Source organism: Camellia sinensis, chromosome 6 (assembly GCF_055761805.1).
Source record: "Camellia sinensis isolate YWXY chromosome 6, ASM5576180v1, whole genome shotgun sequence".
In the NCBI taxonomy this organism is placed as follows: domain Eukaryota; kingdom Viridiplantae; phylum Streptophyta; class Magnoliopsida; order Ericales; family Theaceae; genus Camellia; species Camellia sinensis.
The window spans coordinates 124,546,314-124,567,755 of record NC_138966.1 but is presented as its reverse complement, the minus strand read 5'-3'; the positions used below and the strand labels follow the sequence as shown (position 1 = coordinate 124,567,755).

Genomic DNA, 21,442 nt, shown 5'->3' with positions numbered 1-21,442 from the left:
TATTTATAAAAAGAATAAAAAATTGCTGATGGATAAGGGAATATAAAGGGGAATGGGAGGAGCAATTGTTTCATAATAAATCACACATAAATAATAGTAAAAAGAATCAATCAATCATAAACAAGAGCCAAACAAATTTACGTAGTTTCACATAATTATCTACGCACATAGCTTATAAATGTTTGATTATAGTAAAAAAATAATATAATATAATGCGAGCGACTACTACTGTAAAGATAATAATATACATACACAGTTTACATAAACAAATTATCAAAATACTCTCGATGCAAATTACCGAACACTCACTTTCCAGCGTTGGAGGTATTGTCAGCACTAACAGTAACAGACAATGAATAATTAATTAATCCTCCTCCTTTACAAATATGTATGGGTCCTACTAACAGGGTTATGGAATCCACACAAATAAATTATTACAAATAGTGTTGAGGGCAGTGTCATTTGTGGCAGTTATTTTCAAGAAGAATAAGCCTATAAACTCAGATTTATCTATCCTAAATTTAGGGGTTGTTTGAAATAGCCTAAATAAGTATATTTTTTATCTTTTTATGAAAAGATGTGCAGAAAAATAAAGAGATGATGTGATGAAAAAAAGATAAAAAATGAATTATTTGAGGTTTGCCAAACTTGGCCTTACTCCGAATGAGAATGTGGTTGGAATAGAATTTATGTAGTGTGAGGTTTATATGTAAAATAAATTTAAATCAGAAAAGGAAAATTATTAATAATTTTTTATTGGTTAGGTTTGAATTATAATATTGGCCCCGTTTGATAGAACTGTGGAAAAGTGATTAATTATAGCTTAACAGATTATAACTTACAGCTGTGAGTATAAGTCGGTAACCTGTTTGGTATAGCGGTGGGATTTTAAGTTGCAGAATAGTGTTTAGTAAATAAGATGTAAAATAGCTTTTTCTGTGTAATTGACTTTTTTGCCCTTATATGATATAAAAATGATAATTTTGTCATTTTTTTTCAATTTTAATTTTAAAAAATTATTTCATTAATAAAAGTTAATATAATTAGTATTAATTAATATCAACTAATATAAAAAAAAATTGATACACTTGATAAAAATGTAATAGTAGTAATATTGTAATAATTTTTTTCCATTATAAATTAATTAGTATCAATTAATTACTTAATCAGTATCAATTAATACTAAAATTATTAATTAAGTCTGAATTAATACTAAAATTATTAATTAGTATCAATTAATATTAATAATTAATTTTTATTAGTATCAAATAATATTAATAATCAACAATTGTTATTAATTAGTATCAATTAATAATTAATTCATTACAAAAATATGCAATATTAAATTTTTTTGACATTTTTTATTCTGTTTTTATTAAGTTTTTTTATTACAATTAATAATATAACAATTGTTATTTATCATCAATTTATCAATTTATATTAATGTATCAATTTTGTCCAATTTATTATTATTATTATTATTATTATTATTATTATTATTATTATTATTATTATTATTATTATTATTATTCATTTTAATTATTTTTAGTAATATCTCGTTTTTTCTTTACAGTAATGTATCATTATTAATGTATCATTATTATTCTTTCTATTAATGTATCAATTTATATTAATTTATCAATTTACATATATTCATCAATTTATATTAACTTATCAATTTTTCCATCAATTAATATTATCAATTAATATAAATTACATATATTCATCAATATTAATTTTTTTATCAATTATTACATAAATTACATATATTAATATTATCAATTATTATTAATTTTTCCATCAATTACATATATTCATCAATATTCTTATTAATAGCATCAATTAATATAAAATTTTTTCATTTTTTCATTTTAAATTAATTAGTCTCAATTAATTAGCATCAATTATTATTTTTTATTCATTAATTATTTTGTTTTTTTTTATTAAAAAAACACTGAAAAACCTCAAAAAAAATAATAAAAACCCTAGCTCCGGCGGGATGAACCGGCGCTAGGGTTTCATTCAGATCGCGATGGCAGATGGTGCAGATCAACCAGCGCTAGGGCAGATGGTGCAGATCAACCGACGCAGATGGCAGATCGCGATGGTGCAGATCGCGATGGCAGATCGTGATCACGAAGAGGGAGACGGGTTCGCAAAGGGGGAGAGACGGTGCAGATCAACCGGCGCTAGGGCACATGGTGCAGATCAACCGGCGCAGATGGCAGATCGCAATGGTGCAGATCGCGATCGCGAAGTGGGAGACGGGTTCGCGAAGAAGGAGAGACAAAGAGGGGGGGAGAGAGAGAGAGAGAGAGCTCGGTCGCCGGAAATACATGCTCGCCAGAAATCGCCTAGCTCGTCGAAAATTGCCTCTCTCGTTTGTGTGAGAGAGGAAGAATGAGTGAGAAATGGTTTATATAGTGGCATTTTCGTTGTTACTTAACTTTTGAAGGGGCATTTAAGTCATTTTGTCCCTCCCCAAACAGCTGCTCGCATAAGTCGTTTTTCTAAGCACCTCGCGAGCAACTTCAACTTTTAAGCCAAATTTGGCTTAAATTAAGCCATAATCTACGTCCATAAGTTGTACCAAACACACCATAACAACTTAATTTAAGCCAAAAATTGATTTAAGTTGAAATTAAGTTCTGCCAAACACCCACATTATTGTTTTGAGAATGGGAGTTCTAAGCACGGTACCTATGCATAAGTTTCTCTTTTGTTTTCTTTGGTGAATATAAAGGGGGAACCTATTTCTCATTTTAAGTGTACCCAATTCACAACTCTACTTGGCGTTTGGAGAGAGGAAGAAAAGGAGAGGGAAAATGGGAGACCAAAAGCAAATTAGTTGTGGAATGTTGAGCCTCATCTTCATTAAAGTAAAACCTTACTTGGCGATGGTCTCCCTGCAGTTTGGATATGCAGGCATGCACATCGTCACCATGGTTTCTTTGAAGCGTGGAATGAGCAATTTTATACTCGTCGTCTACCGTCATGCTGTTGCCACTCTCGTTATTGCTCCATTCGCACTTGTTCTTGAAAGGTCATCTTTTAATTACTCTCTCTTCTGCTAATAACACAAAAATTAATCACAGAATCAGACACACAATCCAAATGGACAAAATTTTATGGAGTTTCTTAGTGTGGACCACTTCTACGAAATCTTGTTTTCATATACATTTTGTGTCTAATTCTATAACCAGTTTCTATGTTTGTAGAGTTAATAATAGTTTGTCATTGACGTCCTACTAACATAACTGATTCACATCATTTGTGTTCTTTGTTTACAGGAAAATAAGGCCAAAGATGACACTCTCAGTGTTCCTAAAAATAATGGCACTCGGTTTACTAGAGTAATGTTCCAAGCACCCACCCTTTCCATATAAGGATGATGTTAAAATGTAGACTTTCATGTGTGTAAAATTTAATTTTTTCACTTTTTCCTTGTTCAAAACTCATGAACAAAGGTCAGTTGGGACTTTGGTTAATTTTTTTATTTATTTATTTTTTAATCCCAGCTCTTAATTTAGACATTTACGTAAACAAAATTCAATCAAAAAAACAGACAAAATTTTTTCATGTAGAGCAGGGTTCATGCATTTGTAGACCCAATCTCATATGAAAGTGGGTTGCGTTTGGTTATATGATCTAATTATGTACATTTAGAATTTTTCATAGAAGCACAACCATTAGGAAAATTATTTTGTGATCTGGTACTATAAATTCTTTTATGTGAAAACTCTTAAATATGTTTTTATAGATGCATGGTGGTAACAAAATCATACAAAGCTTTTAAAAAAGGAAAGAAAGAAAAATAATTAAAATAAATAAAATCAAGAAAGTTTCTAAAATGCTATGCTAATAGCATTGTATTTTTTCTGGATAGGCCTACATATTCTACCACGATAAATGCAATTTTGATACTTTTTTCGTCAATTTTTTATGAATCCGTAATATTACTACTAGTTGCTAAGAACATGTGTTTCTGCATGTTATCACCTTTTGCTGACATTTTTTTAGAAAATGTTAAACAATAAGGATTTTTATACATAAAGTTCATACATAATAATATGATAATAATATTTTTATGAGGCAAAATTTCGCTTCAGAGGTAATTTTGAAAAATAATTACAAATAAGTAACAAATTTTATAAATATTAATAACTAAAAACATAAAATTTTTCATGAATTTGTAATAATTTTATGAAATTACCACTAATCTGTAATTTCTCCTTTTTAAAATTCTAGAATCATTTTTGTGGGCTTCTTTTCTCTTTTTTTATAGGGGTGTGGGCTCTTATTATATTTTAGAGGAGGAAAAAAAAAACACTTTTATTGCTATTGGAGGTGCTTCAAGTTTGGAATTTAATAAAATTGGCTAATGTTTTTTTTTTCTTGGATTAATAGGCCAGTAATTGATCAGAACTTATACTACTTGGGGTTGAAGAACACATCAGCAACATTTGCATCTGCAGTTATGAATGTCCTCCCTGCCCTTACCTTTATCATGGCAATAATTTTCAGGTAAAACTTTCATTATTGTATATATATTATGTACTACTTCTTAATAATAAGGATGAAGTTATATGTAGCGGCCTATAAGCATAAAATACAAAATAATTGGCAACAGAATAAATTTTGGTTTATGTAAAAGTTGTACAGAATAAATAAATAGGGTATACAAATAGGTCCTACATATTTAAATTTTACTCCTTTGTCTTCACATGTCTCAATATGTGAAATTTAATTTGAACTTTCGAATAGAAATTTTATGGACAAATTGTACTTGTGATACTTGTGATCCTTGTTGTAATTTGTCTTTTGTATCAATTTAATCTCTATAATTTCAATTGTATTAATCTTTTTTTATCCAATTTCTTAATATATGTCAAGAAATTGAAATTATAGAGCATTTCAAATTAAATATCAACCTCTCAATTACGTGAGTGAACAAACTTTTTATCAATCTCTGCTTCATCTTCATCAATATTATATGATATATATATATATATATATATATTTGTTCATGTGGTGATGAATAGGTTGGAGAAAGTGAATTTGAAGAAGATACAAGGTGTAGCAAAGGTGGTTGGAACAGTGATCACAGTAACGGGAGCAATGGTGATGACTTTGTATAAAGGCCCTATTGTTGATATCTTATGGTACTCCAAATCAGGAAATCACCATCATAGCACCACCAATAGTACCTCTACTGATCAGCATTGGGTCATGGGGACAATCATGATCCTTGCTGGCACTTGTGGTTGGTCTGGTTTCTTCATTTTGCAAGTAAGCCCCACTCCTTGAGATTATTTACACACACAAAAAAAAAAAAAAAAAAGTTTTAAATGTTTTATGTATAGTTTGTTAGGAGTACAGAAATCAAAACATAGAGTACATATGAATGGATACAAATAACTATTTGATCCTTCTATTTTTTCAGTCGATTACATTGAAGCAATATCCGGCAGAGCTGTCTTTGACGGCGTTAATATGCTTGATGGGCATGGTGGAAGGTGCAGCCGTGGCACTTGCTATGGAACGCCACATGAGTGCCTGGGTGGTCGGTTTTGACTTGAGACTTCTTGCTGCAGTTTATTCTGTAAGTATCATACTGTCTGATATCGACTGATATGTGACCATATGATCATATTGCTGATATCAATATATAATATAGAGTAATATAGAGTTTTCTTCCTGAGGGTTTAGTCTCATATGTGTTAAGCTTTTAACAAATTTGACAACCAATCAATCAATTGGATGTTTTATTTATAGCACAAAAGAGATTTCATTGATAGAAAAAATGCTTCTTTTTTGGGGGGGGGAACTAAAAAATGAACTTGATGATGATGAACAGGGGGTAATCTGCTCTGGAATAGCATATTATGTGCAAGGTGTAGTAAACAAGGTTCGAGGTCCGGTGTTCGTCACAGCATTCAGCCCTCTCTGCATGATCATCACCGCCATTCTCGGTGCCATCGTCTTGGCCGAAAAAATCCATCTTGGCAGGTATATAATTTGCCACAGATTCCCGTCTTTGGATCCTCTGTTCGTGTTCTCTATTCTAAATTTATGTTCTATCCTTCTATTTGTCATATCGTCACAATTTGAATTTAATATAATTTATTTTTAAAATTATTAATAAATTTTTAGATTTTAACAATGACATAATAAATTTGGATTTGAATTACGGCGACGTGAAAGCAAATAAAGGGTTGGGATTAAGAATGGAAGCCAGAGGATCCCAAACTGTATTTCTCCCTCAAAATCAACTCACAAACTCATGTCATGTTATTAGTGACTTTGGTCCAGTCCAAGATCGGACTGGATCGTTCTGTTGGGTCTGTGGGGTTCACCACGGGTTCCGTTTTGATAATCCGAACCGTTTAATATGTGGAACTCGTCGAGTATTATATGCCTGTAAAAAATCACCTAAAGGATCCCTGTTTATAAAGGGATAAGCTTACCTGCAGCCCAATTAACTAAACGGTCCAGTTGCAGGATTGTGGGCAAATTTTGGGCTCATTTTTAGTAATCCAAATGTTCATCTTTCAACATCCCACGAGTAGATCAATCATGTAAGAAAATTTGTCATAAAAAAAATAAATAAATAAATAAATAAAAATAAAAATAAATTAGACAAGTATTATTTCAAAAATAGACTACCTATTTTGTATGACAATTGTGACCAAATCGCATAATTTTTAATATCTTATCAACCTTATTTTTATATGAATAATTTATTTAACGAGTACTAAAAAATAGACAATTTAAATAACTATAATACATTTGAGGGGGCTCACAACCCCCTCAACTAGTCTCTCGAATCCAATTATCTAGGGAAGCCCCTCTTCCATTTAGAAATTAGGAAATTGACATGATTTACATTATTTGAATCTTATCCCAAAAAAATTAAATAAATAAATAATTGTACAGATTGAACATGTTTTGCTAAAGATTGTAACTGATTATTAATTCAATTAATTGACAATGTTGTTTGGTTGTTGATTTGATTGGTTGTGATCTCAGTTTAATTGGAGCAATCATAATAGTGTTTGGACTATACTCAGTGGTGTGGGGAAAAAGTAAAGACCCTTTAATCTCAGAATCAACGTTGACAGCAACTGAGAAAGACAAAGCCAATGCATTGCCAGTAGTTGATGCTAATAGATCAACCATTGTTGATGATACAAATGATTGTGGATTTTCTGCCAATAATAAGTTGAAGATTCCAGGAAAAAATTCTCTACCCCAAGAGCCATGATTCAGAATATTGCACAAATGAGAATCAAATCTCTCTCTCTCTCTCTCTCTGTATTGTATCTAAATGATGTAACTCTTAGCCTCCGTTTGGGAAGTGGGTTGGCTTTTTAGTTTTTTTTTGTTATTTTAGCCTGGGCTAAAATGTTTGGTTTGGAAATGGCTTTTTGGCTTTTTTAGCTTTTTTTATAAGAGAAGAATGTAATGATTATGGGTTGGATGTGATATTTTATTTTTTGTGACTAAAATAGCCTATTTTGTCTTTTATAGCTAAAATAACCAAAAAAGTCCCGTTTAGCTCTTGCGAAATAGAGCCTTATTTCGTAATTTGAGATTCCAATGTGGCTTAAGTTAAATCATTCTCATTACGACTCTTCTTCTTCGGCTGCATGTATCATTTTGTTCACAAGGATGGATTTAGGCTGCTGCAGACGGGTGCATCGCACTCCCAAAATTTTTAACGGTAAATTATAAACACATTTCTTGAAATTTATTTAAAATATAAATTATTTTATATAATTTTAAAAATTATATTATATCTCTTAAAGTTTTTAATTTCATAATAAATAGGTCATTTTAAATCATTAAGTTAATTAACAGTTTTTAATAATGTTAAAATTTTATTTCAATTAATAATTCAGATAATTTTATTATATAGGTGAATAGTTAGAAATTTCACTTTTTCAATTAATTTTGTTAAATAAAAAATTCTGACAGAGAGATATTTGTAATTTTTCAAACCACAAGGAATAATTCGTATTTTAAGCAAACCTCAGGGGTGTATTTATAATTTAACCAATTTTTAAAAAAATTATATATATTATAATGATAATTAATAAAATAATTTTAAATTAGAATGTTACGCACTCTCAAAATTTTAGTAATTCTCACTTTCTAAATTAATTATATTACAAAATTTTTAAAATAATATATAAATTAAATTTTATCAAATATTGATCTATTTTATTTGTTATATATATTATTTGAATAAGATTTTACGAGTCGATGATATATCTATTGAAGCGTGAAAATGTTTAGGTAAGAAGGAAGTTGTTTGATTAACTAGTTATTTAACAAGATTTTGTTAGCTAGGAAAATGTGAGAGGAGTAAAGGAAAGTGTCAATATACAGGAAGAAATAAGATATTCAGAATTGTAACAATTATAGAGGAATCAAGTTAATGTATTATACAATAAGAGTATGGGAGAGAATGATTGAACGTTGATTGTGAGATATAACAGAGATATTAGATAATCAATTTAGGTTTATGCCTCCTGGTAAGTCAACAATAGAAGCGATCTATCTTTTAAGGAAAGTAATAAAAAAATATAGAGAAAAGAAAAGAGATATTCATATGGTTTTATCGATCTTGAGAAAGCATATAATAGAGTGTCTCGAAATATAATCTGGTGGGTGTTAGAGAAGAAATGAGTGACAAAAGGTTATATTGATATGATTAGAGATATGTATAAAAGTGTGGTAACCACTATTAGATCGTCTGTTGGAGAGACGAGTGAATTTTCAATTTCGATAGGTTACACCAAGGATCAACCATAAATCCTTATCTTTTTGCTTCAGTTATGGATGAGTTGACACGCGATATTCAGGATGATGTGCCATGATATATACTTTTTGCAGATAATATCGTATTAATGGATGAGACTAGAGAATGAGTTAACACTAAGCTGGAGATTTAGAGAAAAACACTTGAATCTAAAGGATTTAAGATAGAGTCTGTGGAGTGTGATTTTAGTAACAGTTACAATGGAAGCAAAGGAAAAGTAAAGATTGAGAGCCAAAAAATACCTAATAGTGAATATTTTCATTATTTAGGATCAATTACTTGGGAGATTGGAGCGGATGTGGTCTACAGAATCAAGGCATCGTGACTTAAGTGGAGGAGTGCATTTGAAGTACTATACAATAAACGAGTACCCATTAGACTAAAAGGAAAGTTCTATAGAACGACTATTAGACCAACGATGTTGTATGGTACGGAATGTTAGGCAATTAAGAAACAACATATAGAGAAGATGAGTGTTGCTAAGATGGGAATGCTAAGATGGATATGCGGCAAGATTAAAAAAGACAGAATTAGGAATGAGTATATTCGAGAATGAGTAGAAGTAGTACCGATAGAAGATAAGTTAAAAGATAATAGATTGAGATAGTTTGGTCATATACAACGGAGACCAATAGAGGCAGTAGTGAAAAGATGCGATACAATGATAGTAGATGGTAGTATTAGGGGAAGGGGTAGACCTAGATTAATGTGGACTATGGTAGTAAATAGAGATATGAATCTCCTTAATTTAACTAACGAAATGGTCTTGGATAGAATCGAGTGAAGAAGAAGAATTCATATAACCGACCCCTTTTGATGAAACTGAAAACTTGGTTTGGTTTGGTTTGATTTTTTCTATATTATTTAGAGTTACTTATATTCTTTTATTTGTTACTATTCTTGTTTTTTATTGGATAAATTATACTGACACCCCTTGATATTTCTATTTAATACAGATTTTCCTCTCACATTTGAAAAATTACATTCTCTCCCTGAGGTTTATAATCTCATTACAAATTGTTCCCTAGATAGCTGATGTCATGTCTTAAAATTTTCTAAATGATCGTCTTGCCCTTTTTCCTAACATTTCTTCTTCCTATCATCATGACTATATTCTATAATTTTTCATCATTAAATTCTACATGAACATATTCTTATTGAGTGATAATATACAAAGATAATTTGTATGTAGAATTTTCAAATACAATGATATAGCTTACTAGTGACCTTTTTCTTTAAAGCAAAACATTTATAAATATGATTTATATTTACAATAATATCACTATTAGATTAGATCAATTTAATCTAGATATATTTAAAAAGTATAAAATTTGTACAAAAAATTTTAAAAAAATCCATTGAATATAACAAAATAAGATAATGTATTGAATTTTTATATTTTTATATTTGGTGAATTTAAAAATATATATATATAATATTATACTTCTTAAGTATATCTAGATTAGGTGTATCTAAAAAATAAAAATAAAAATTGCTTAAAATATTAACAAAATACGAAAAATGAAAAAATTTAATTTTTGTATGAATTAAACCAAAGAAGATGATTGTTATTTCCCTTGAAATGACATGAACAAAATATTTATATTATTTTATATGTATAAAGGTTAATGGACAAATATATCATTTTTAATCTAACAGGGGGCTAAGTGTAATTTTTTAAATGTGAAGAAGGATCTGTATTAAATGAAAATCTCAAGGGGGATGTCAGTGTAATTTACCCTTTTTTATTTATATGTCATTTATGTGTTTTTTTTTTCTTTTATAAATCACACTTTAATTTGCTTATACATCTTATTTTGCATTTATTATTGTTTGTTAATTATCTGGAAATAAGAATATTGCCTACTTCAACGTGACATTCTTAAAAATAAGTTCATAAAATTTAATATCGCTTATTAAAATGGATTATTATTAAACTTATAAAAACATACATTTTCAATTGTAAAATTTTTCAAAACTTAAACTGAGTAATAAGATTGAAGATAATTTTATAACAAGTTATTTGATTATATTTATTAAGAAAAATATTACTGAAGGTTTTGATATCAAGCCTATCATAGATGTTTATATATATAAATAAATATATATATATATATTATAAAAAGTAGTGATTACAATATTTTTAAATAATTAATTTTAGTAGACAAAGACATAATAATAGTTAATATTTTTGATAAGTTCATGTAGATAAAAAAAATATGTCCAATTATATTTATGTTCTTAATTATATCGACAAAGAATATCCGATTAATAATAATATTATTTATTTTTTGAGCTAGTATAAATTAAAATTTAAAATTTTATAATAATTTTTTCCATTGAAAAATTTCATGTATTTTTGTCCTCCCAAATCTCAAATCATAGATCCATCCCTATTTATTCACATATCTTTCTTTTCCTATATCTCAAAACATTTAGATTTATAGGCTCAAATTTTAAGTTTTTCTTACTTTTAAATTTTAATGGCTTAATGATTGTAAGTGTTTTGGGATAAGAGAATAAAAAAATTTAAAGATGGAAGATCCTTAGCCATTTTTCCTTTATGTGCAATAAAAGTAGGGATTGAATTATCTCAAATTGATCGTCTTAACTTAGGAGAATGTTTGGGCTTAGTGGGCATATATTGGAGCAAGCATTGGTAATTTTAGTAATTCATTTTTTGTACTTGTTGAGTAGAATATCTATACAAAAGTTAAGATAATTGAATAACGATAACTATATGTGCAATCATATTTGTATTACAAAAAATGAATGGCTACTTTTGAAATTATAATTTTCATCTTTTTTTAAAAAAAAAATGTGTTTGAAACATATAACTACTTATATCTGATTATTTTAATTTTTTGCATTAATATTCTACTCAACCAACAGTTTGGATCACCGAGATTGATCCCAAATTAGGCTGACTAAGTTCAAATACTCTCTCAAATTAAATGACCAACTTTAGAGCATCCAATCTCATTTTATATCATCTTGATCCTTCATATCATAATTTTGACAATTCTATTTTCAATTTAAGTTAAAATTATTCAATTTTAAATAGACTGTCTAATCATTAATAATAAGAAAAAATTACTCTTCAGTTGTCCTATCAAAAAATAACTACAGATTCATAAATAAATAAATAAATTATAATTATAATTGTTAATGTATATAAATTTGATCATTTATTTATAATTTTTTAAAAAATATACACTGAAATTTTCCTCAATAATAAAATAGTGTATTGCTTGAATCCCCCGTAAAACACTTGTTCAGAGAATAAATAAATCATAAATTATGGGAGAAATATATTTTAATGAATAAATAAAAAGATGGGATTTGACTCACAGCACAAAGCTTCTTCCAAATTCCAAGATAATAAATACTATTGCTTGAGTGAATTATAATTTATAAGACAAAAATAATGGGAAAATAATATTTTAATGTAAATTTTAAAAAAAAAATTTAAAAAAAATCCAGATGAATGATAAAATTTATGAACATTAATAATTAAAATATTAAATTTTATCATGAATTTGTAATTATTTCAAAAATGAATTACTGTGTAATTCTCCCAAAAATAAATTAAGCAAATCTATAAATAAATAAATAAATGATATTGTACAAATCACTTGACATGTTGCCGCAGACGTGGGTCAACATAATGCGGGCCTGCCCAAAAATTGTCGGAGTATGAATTGTTGGCAGGTCCTCGGGTTTAGGGCTTCGTTTTGAAGTTAGGTTTCAATTCTTCCAAAGTTTTGAAATGACACTCGAACTATAGACCAACCATCCCAACACAAACGATACTTCAACATTTTAGGCAAAAAAACATACCATCTTGTGGATCAATTTGATACCAAAACAATACCATATTGCATGTGCATGGCATGTTTTTTAGGTCATTCTCTTATTTTATCACTTTCAATTACATTTTTAGTAAAATATTATCAACGAATCAATCAATTTTTTTAAAATCCTTCTCTTTTCTTTTAAAATTATTTGCTATTTTATTAAAGCTGTAATTGAGAATAATAAAATGAAAAATGTATCAAAACTCATCTAACAATATGCTTGGTAAAGTGTTGGTCAACATTGATTGGTTTGTAGAAACAAAAAAAAATTTGACATTTCAAATTTTTGAAATGTAGCATCTACGTGCTCTCTGCTTCTTCTTGGTTGAAAAGGTATCAAAATGAAGATATTTTTTTAGTATGGATTACTCGAAATACATATAACTTAATATGGACAATCAATTACTAAATATATATGTGTGAAGATATTATATAATTATAAGGAAACGTATAATCAATGGCGGAGGGAAAGAATGATGAGGGGGTCACGTGTCCCCCTAAGTTTTGAGATTTTTTTTTTTTTTTATGTCGCTTGTTGTCATACACAAAATGTATTTTTTTTTCTTAATATGTTTTTTGGTTAAGAATTTATTGTATTGTTCACAACAAGTAGTTATTTGATACTTTAAGAGTACTATGTGGTATTATTTATGTAATAGTTTAAACCAACAGTACAACGAAAAATCTTATATATTGGATATAATGAATTCATTATTTTCAAGCAGTTGACAGACTGCTTAGTGTAATTTGTGATTTCTCATGCTTTGAGCATCACGTAGGCAATGTTATATGGTATTCTAAGACTGTTTAATAATTTTCATTCAAAACACATCATTTATAAGTAATGTCATCTCTTTAATATTTTTCTATCAAATAAAAATTAAATAGATTTTATAATAATTTGTGCTATAAACGATGTGTTTCTATTTTCTGAAATGAAGAATTTTGATCCATAATTTTTTATACTAAAATTATAAACTTATATCATCATCTCGTACCGAGCTATTTTACACTATTATAGAATTTTAATTTGTTCTTATTAATAATGAATATGTAATTTTCTATGCTTAAATTTAGCTCATAAAATTATTGTTATCATAATGTTCATCATAATTTTTTTTTAAATAAAAAATTATAATTAATAATGCCCCCTCTAACTCAAGTTCTTGACTCCGCCAGTGCATATAACTATCATATAGAATAGAAACTTACAAATTAAAAAGTAATATACATATAAATGAATTTCTTAACAAATTTTTTTTATTATTAGACACAAAAATAGTGGATATGAGACTTGTGCTTTTTTCATTTAGTGGTACAAAAATTAGACAGAAAAATAAATTATTTATTTATAATTTTTTTTGAAATTTAAACTTTGAAAATGATAAACTATGTGCGTGAAAAGACATCATTCGAAATATGTAGAATGTTTAACCTAGTATTTTATTCAAAATATGTCATTGGCACCGAGGGTGGCAATGGGTCGTTTGGTTCGGGTTGAAATAAATCATGATTAGTTTCAAAATTTTGAACCCGGACCAAACTAATTATGCCCTAGATCAGTCCAATCCAAGCCAATGTAATTCGGATTTGAACCATGGTTTCATTACACAGAAAATAAGTGAATCAATTAATAATAAATAATTAAAATAAATAAGTTTTTAACATTTAAGCATAACAGAAATAATATGTATATATATATATATATATATTGTTTAATACATGTTAACAACTGTGAATAATAAAGTCTAACTCAAGCTTAAACCCAACCAATACAAATTAAATCTAATAAAATTTCTTTAATATGAGAAATTATTAAATGCAATCTAGTTCACTATAAAAGACAAATTCGGTGAGGATATGTCAATATAAATATAATTTTACATAATATATATAAGTTTGATTTTTGAATTAATTCAGTTTAAGTAAGACTTAAATCAAGAACCAATCTAATCTTATTGAATTGATGATTTGAGAATTCAAAATCAAATCAATATATTCAAAAATTAAGCCAAACCAAACCACCTAAAGAGATCTGATTAATTCGATTATTTAGTTTACTAGATATTTTGCCCACACCTAATTGGCACTAGATGATTTATTTAAAATTTATATAAAGCTAGTAATAATAGGTGTGAAAGACACAAGTAGTGAGATCATCAACCATTGCTTAAAGATGTTGGTGTCCAGTGTCCACTCTTCTTACTCAACTCTTCTTCACAAGCACCACATGCTCCTACTACTGGCTAGCGTCATGCCAAAGCACTTAGCCCTTCGATCATTATCATTTTGGTGGTCAAATAACAAAAAACCTCAAATCACGCCAATAAAATAAAATAAAATAAAATAAAATGACATTATTTTCTTACAAAGAATGAATAATGTTATATACATTAATTAATGTATTAATTAGTGTACTAATAAATGACATGGTATAATTTTAGAAATTTTGTGTATTAATAATTTATATAATAAGTGAGATCAGTAATAATGACATAATATTAATTGATACACTAATATATACATTAATTAATACATGTAACACTATCGACAAATAATATAACCACGCAAAACTTGTGTCTTCCGTTGGACACAATCATCAAATGAAGGATTCTTGTTGCTCAAAAAATGGGCCAATTTTTTTTTTATTTTTATTTTTTAAATGCTAATGGAGAAGTGGATATAAAGGGGAATGGGTGGAGCGATTATTTAATGGTACTTATAATCAAAAACAGGAAACAAAGAGATGTACGTAATTTAGCATAATTATCTACATATCCCAGCTTATACCTATTCCGTTATAATTAAAAAATAAAATAGTATAATGCGATTGTTGTAAAGATAATAATATGCATATTAAGATTTACATAAATAAAGCCATCTAGAATGTTGACACTAATACATAGTAATTGCTCCTCCTATACAAGTATGTATGGGTCCTACTAACAGGGTTCTAGGACCCACACAAATATACTAGAAAAATTTATAATTTAGTATATTTTTAAAAAATAATAACAAATTTATTACCAAAATTATGATTTTAATTATTAATGTTTGTAAAGTTTAGCATTGATCTGTAATTATTTTTTTTTAAATACATTAATATATAATTTTCCCAACATATTATTGCCAACAGTGTTGGGGGCATTGTAGTTTGTGGGAATAGTTTTTCATAATGGGTGTTCTAAGTACAGTACCCATGTATAGGTATTGTGCAAAGCTAAGTTATACTATTTTGCTTTCCTTTTTTTTGTGTATATAAAGGGGCCACCTATTTCTTATTTTAAATGTACCCAATTCACAACTCTACTTTGTGTTTGGAGAGGAAGAAAAGGAGAGGAAAATGGGAGGCCAAAAGCCAAGGATGTTGAGCCTCATATTCACAAAGCTAAAACCTTACTTGGCTATGATCAGCCTGCAGTTTGGATATGCAGGCATGTTCATCATCACCTTGGTTTCTTTGAAGCGTGGAATGAGCAATTTTGTACTCGTCGTGTATCGTCATGCTGTTGCCACTCTCGTTATTGCTCCATTCGCACTTGTTCTTGAAAGGTCATCTTTTAATTATTATCTCTTCTGCTAATAACGCAGAAACTTATCATAGAATCGAATTCAGAATACAAATAGACAAAAATTTTACAAGGTTTATTATTGTAAATCCGATTTTGTGACCTATTTATGTATTCGTAAATTTATTCATATATATATATATATATAGTTCGTTATTGATGTCTTAACTGAAACACATGCTTTGTGTTCTTGTTTGCAGGAAAATAAGGCCTAAGATGACTCTCTCTGTCTTCCTTAAAATAATGGCACTTGGTTTACTAGAGTAATGCTCTAAACACCTTTACATATGAGGATGTTAGAATGTATGGACTTTCATGTGTATAAAATTTAGGAAAATAATATGAAAAATATTACATATAATTATATTTCTTGCTTTATTTCAATCCTAAACACAAGTGAGTAGGTTCATGTGCATTTATTGATGTCGGCCCTATTATTTTGTGTTTAGGAGTAAGAAAATAAAATTATATAGCATTACTTAAATAATATAGACTCTTAAATAATTTTGTAAAGTATTCAAATGTTGTTGCTCTTCTCGGTGCCAACTTAGTTAGGATTGAGTTAGTTTACTATGATGCTTGTTGCTCTTCCTCTCCTTTATTTGATGTAATCTCCTTTCTTGTTCAGTTTTTTTATCAATAAAGATTTTTTTTACTGATAAAAAAAAAGTACTCAAATGTTATGTTATCAACACTACGTTTATTTTGGATGTGATTCACACTTCATAATAAATGCAGTCTAAACACTTTTTTGTTTATAGAGTGGTCACCACGTGTTTTTTTTTTTTGTTTTCGCATGTTATCACTTCATGCTCATATTTTTTTTTCCCTTCAATGAATCTTTTATTTTAACTTCTCTTGCGTCATGGAAAAAAATATATATTCTTTTACGGGGTGTGATTTCCTATTATATTTCAGTAATAAAAAAAAAATTAAAAACACTTTTATTCTTCTAAGTTTGATTGGCTAAATTTTTATTTTTATTTTTTTGGGGATGAATAGACCAGTGATTGATCAGAACTTATCCTACTTGGGACTGAAGTACACATCAGCAACATTTGGATCTGCAGTTGTTAATGCCCTCCCTGCCCTTACCTTTATCATGGCAATTATTTTCAGGTAAACTTTCATTATTATAGGAAAATTATAAATCAGTAGGATACTGAAAAAATAATGAAATTTTTTCTGGTACAATTCTGACACCCAAGGAGTTGCACCAGATACAAAAAAGACTTGCTACATGCACATTCAGGATATTTACACCACATAAAAATATAAATATTTTTTCACTATCCAACTGATTTGTAATTTTTCCAATCTATATTTTTCACATGTCACCACCAATTAAAAGGTGGAAAGCAGTGTGTCCTGCCTAATCATCATCAACTTCATCATTATTACACATATTGGTGCTGCTGATATGATCAGATTACAAAGTTAATTTGAGAGAAAATAACCTTAAAAAAATAATATAAAAAAAAAAAATTGAGACATGACCAAGCTTTGTGCTAATGGTCTGCCTTCAATCCATCGGGTTAGTGTTCAATGTGGGAGAAATTGTGGGCCTGAGGCCTACAACCCGCCTCACAATTGGACTCTAGTTCAGTGAAGTGAAATTGTAACCTTAATAATAAATTAGATAGTCTAACCTCGCACTTCATTAGAAATCAACAATTTAAGTCTCCTCATATGCAAAATTCTCCACTCCTAAACAATAGATTAAAAAATAAAAATAATGCGATGTCTAATTTGAACCTTTGAATAGAACTTTTATGGGCAATAAAAATAAAATTGATACAATTAAAATTAAAATGACCAGATTGATGCAAGAAATAAACTACAAAAATTTGGAGTTTATTTAACATGAACAGTATACAGAGTATAGAGACATTTGGAGTTTTTGGATAATTGGTTAAAAGCTAGCTTTTTTATTTTTTTTGGCTTTTTTATTTTTTAGTGGGTAAAAAATGTGAGAGGTGATATAACCCAAAATGAGTTAAAAGCCAAAAGCTGGCTACCAGCTTTTGAAATGAGCCCTTAAGGGAAGGTTTGAGTTTTTGTACATTTACCAAATCTTTATCTTCATCAATGCTGTATATTATATTGATATTATGGATATATACATATATGTATTTCTTTTACCTGATGATGAATAGGTTGGAGAAAGTGAATTTAAAGAAGATACAAAGTGTGGCAAAGGTGATTGGAACAGTGATCACAGTAACAGGAGTATTAGTGATGACTTTGTATAAAGGCCCTATTATTGATATCTTATGGCACTCTAAATCAAGAAATCCCCACCATAACACCACCAATAGTACCTCTGCTGATCAGCATTGGGTCATGGGGACAATCATGATCCTTGGCTGCACTTGTGGTTGGTCTGCCTTCTTCATTTTGCAAGTAAGCCCCCTCCTCGACATTATTTACACACACAAAAAAAATAGGTTTTGAATGTTTTGTGTATAGTTTGTTACGAACACAGAAATCAAACGTACAATTAAACACAGAGTACAGATGAATGGATACAAATAATTATTTCATCCTTTTTTGTTCTCAGTCGATTACATTGAAGCAATATCCGGCAGAGCTGTCTCTGGCGGCATTAATATGCTTGATGGGCACGGTACAAGGTGCAGCCGTGGCACTTGCTGTGGAACGCGACATGAGTGCCTGGGTGGTCGGTTTTGATTCAAGGCTGCTTGCTGCAGTTTATTCTGTAAGTGTTGAATTGTAGCTTAAAATTATGATAAAAATGTTGTAGTTATCAAATAATACAATTGCTAGATAATTGTACAGTTTGATCTGGAGATCATTTTCGTTCTAAGAGTTCGGTTTCATATGTGTTCAGTTCTTAACAAGTTGACAAGGATTTTCTTGGTAAAAATTTGCCACAATCAATCAATTATGAACCGGTCTATTAATTGTAGTTTTTTTAAAAAGAAATTCAATTAATTGGGTGTTTTTTATTTGTTTTATTCTCGTATCAATGAAAAAGAGATTTTATTGTTGCAAAAAATGGTTAAAAGAAAAAATTTAAGTGAAAAATGAACTTGATGATGAACAGGGGGTAGTTTGCTCTGGAATTGCATATTATTTGCAAGGAGTTGTAAACAAGGTCCGAGGCCCGGTGTTCGTCACGGCATTCAGCCCTCTCTGCATGATCATCACCGCTGTTCTCGGCGCCATCGTCTTGGCCGAAAAAATCCACCTTGGCAGGTACATTATGCCCCTTTTCCTGGCTTTAGATTCTCCGTCTCAATCTTTTATGTTCTAGTGTTAGTCAAGTCGTCATAATTTGAATTCAATTTAATTTATTCTTTAAATTGCTATGAGACTTTTAGGTTTTAATAATTGCATAATTAATTTTGGATTCAAATTATGGTGACGTGAACGCGCATAAGGGATTGGGATAAAGAATGAAAACCCAAACTATACTCACATTATTTAGAAGGGAAAAATATGGAGGTAAATCATTCAAGTAACAAATTAAGTAACTCTAATAGTGGTAGTCACATGAATGGATCAAATTTATCAGTGAAAAGAAGAAAAAAAAAGAAGAGGGATGACAAGTATATAATTTCGATAATAAAAACTTATGTTTTTAAGACAAATATGATCAAACTATATGACAACTAACATTAAATAACTTAATTTTTTAAATGAATGATTTACTTGACCAGCATTATAAGATGAATGGTTCAAATAAACAACATAAATCTAAAGTAGACCTACAGTCCTCTCAACTAGACCCTCCAATTATGGAGGAATAGTTTTCCATTTAGAAATTAGGTAATCTTATTAAAAAAATAAAAAATCTTACTAAAAAAATTTGTAAAGATTGAAACATGTTTTGCTGAAGACTGTAACTTATTGTTAAGGCAATGAATTGACAATGTTGTTTGGTTGCTTGTTTTGTTGTGATGTCAGTTTAATTGGAGCAGTCATAATAGTTTTTGGACTATACTCAGTGGTGTGGGGTAAAACTAAAGACCCTTTAAGCTCAGAAACAACATTAACAACAACTGAGAAAGACAAAGCCTATGCATTGCCAGTAGTTGATGCTAATAGATCAACCATTGTTGATGATACAAATGATTGTGAACTTTCTGGCAATAAGTTGAAGATTCCAGGAAAAACTCCTCTATCCCAAGAGCCATGAATGATTCAGAATATTGCACAAATGAGAATCTCTCTCTCTCTCTCTAAATAATGCACCTCTTATCTTTTTCATGTACTTCGAGATTCCAAATGTGGCTTATATTCAATCAATATTATTATGAATTTTGTCAATAAACTTTTTTTTTTATTATTGCTTGCATCTGGCTACAAATCTATATGTTCCAACGTATCAAATTTTGAGAATGTCGCACTTTCGATTGTAAGTGTTTTGGAATAAAGGGATAGAAATATATAAAAACAAAGAATCTTGTCACTTGTCATTTCTATTGTGCAATAAAAATATATGTTTTTTATCGCGTTGTCTTTCAAGTCATAATTTTGTTAATTTATTCCCGAGATTTTCAATTTAAGTTAAAATATTCCAATTCTAAATAGACTGTCTAATACAATACATTGTATATTTCTTCGATTGTCCATAAAAAAAGCTTGTTTGGAGAATAAATAAACTGTAAATTATGGGTAATTATATTTCAAAAAATAAATAAAAAGATAATGGAAAGTATAGAACAAAGCTTATTGTACAAATCTTGTATAAAAAGGAGCTCTCTCCCACTAGTTTAACAATTGGACAAAATGCTATTTTAAAAACATGTGAAAAAATATATGAAGATTTTAATTATTTTGATTTTGTCGACATGTTTAATGATATCTATGTGGATTGTTGTTTAATGATATCTATGTGGATTGTTGTCAGCACAATGTTTAATAATGGTGGAATTACACGCGTAGTGCAACTCATTCTATAATGGGATGCAAGTCAAAATATTTGTGATATTTTTTTCCCAACCTTCACTGAACAATGATTTTCCCTTTAATAATTTAGGTTTGATTGGCTTTTTGTCCGATTGTGGATTGGCATATTATTTAGATAATAGTTAATTTTTGGATTAATTTGGTTTATGAATGACATAGCTTGGCTTTCGGTATCAAACTGAACCAATCCAACCTACTTACACATAAAAGATATGCACAAAAAATGTGTAAAAAAATTATACCAAAAAAAAATGCAA

At 28.9% G+C, this 21,442-nt stretch overlaps 2 protein-coding genes across 2 annotated transcripts; both read left to right on the top strand.

Annotated features, from left to right (window-relative positions):
* The first annotated feature begins 2,744 nt into the window (after window positions 1–2,744).
* Window positions 2,745–7,529, top strand: LOC145788669 (WAT1-related protein At1g44800-like). The gene is made up of 7 exons (XM_028262695.2): window positions 2,745–3,043; window positions 3,291–3,353; window positions 4,408–4,524; window positions 5,043–5,289; window positions 5,444–5,602; window positions 5,858–6,009; window positions 7,030–7,529. The coding sequence occupies exons 1-7, from the start codon at window positions 2,826–2,828 to the stop codon at window positions 7,262–7,264; spliced, it is 1,191 nt and encodes a 396-aa protein (XP_028118496.1). The 5' UTR covers window positions 2,745–2,825; the 3' UTR covers window positions 7,265–7,529.
* Window positions 7,530–15,837: 8,308 nt separating this feature from the next.
* On the top strand, window positions 15,838–20,547 carry LOC114263652 (WAT1-related protein At1g44800). Its single transcript, XM_028204235.2, has 7 exons — window positions 15,838–16,233; window positions 16,451–16,513; window positions 17,253–17,369; window positions 18,407–18,653; window positions 18,811–18,969; window positions 19,318–19,469; window positions 20,181–20,547. Exons 1-7 carry the CDS (start codon window positions 16,025–16,027, stop codon window positions 20,410–20,412), a joined length of 1,179 nt encoding a protein of 392 aa, XP_028060036.2. The 5' UTR covers window positions 15,838–16,024; the 3' UTR covers window positions 20,413–20,547.
* The last annotated feature ends 895 nt before the right edge of the window (window positions 20,548–21,442 follow it).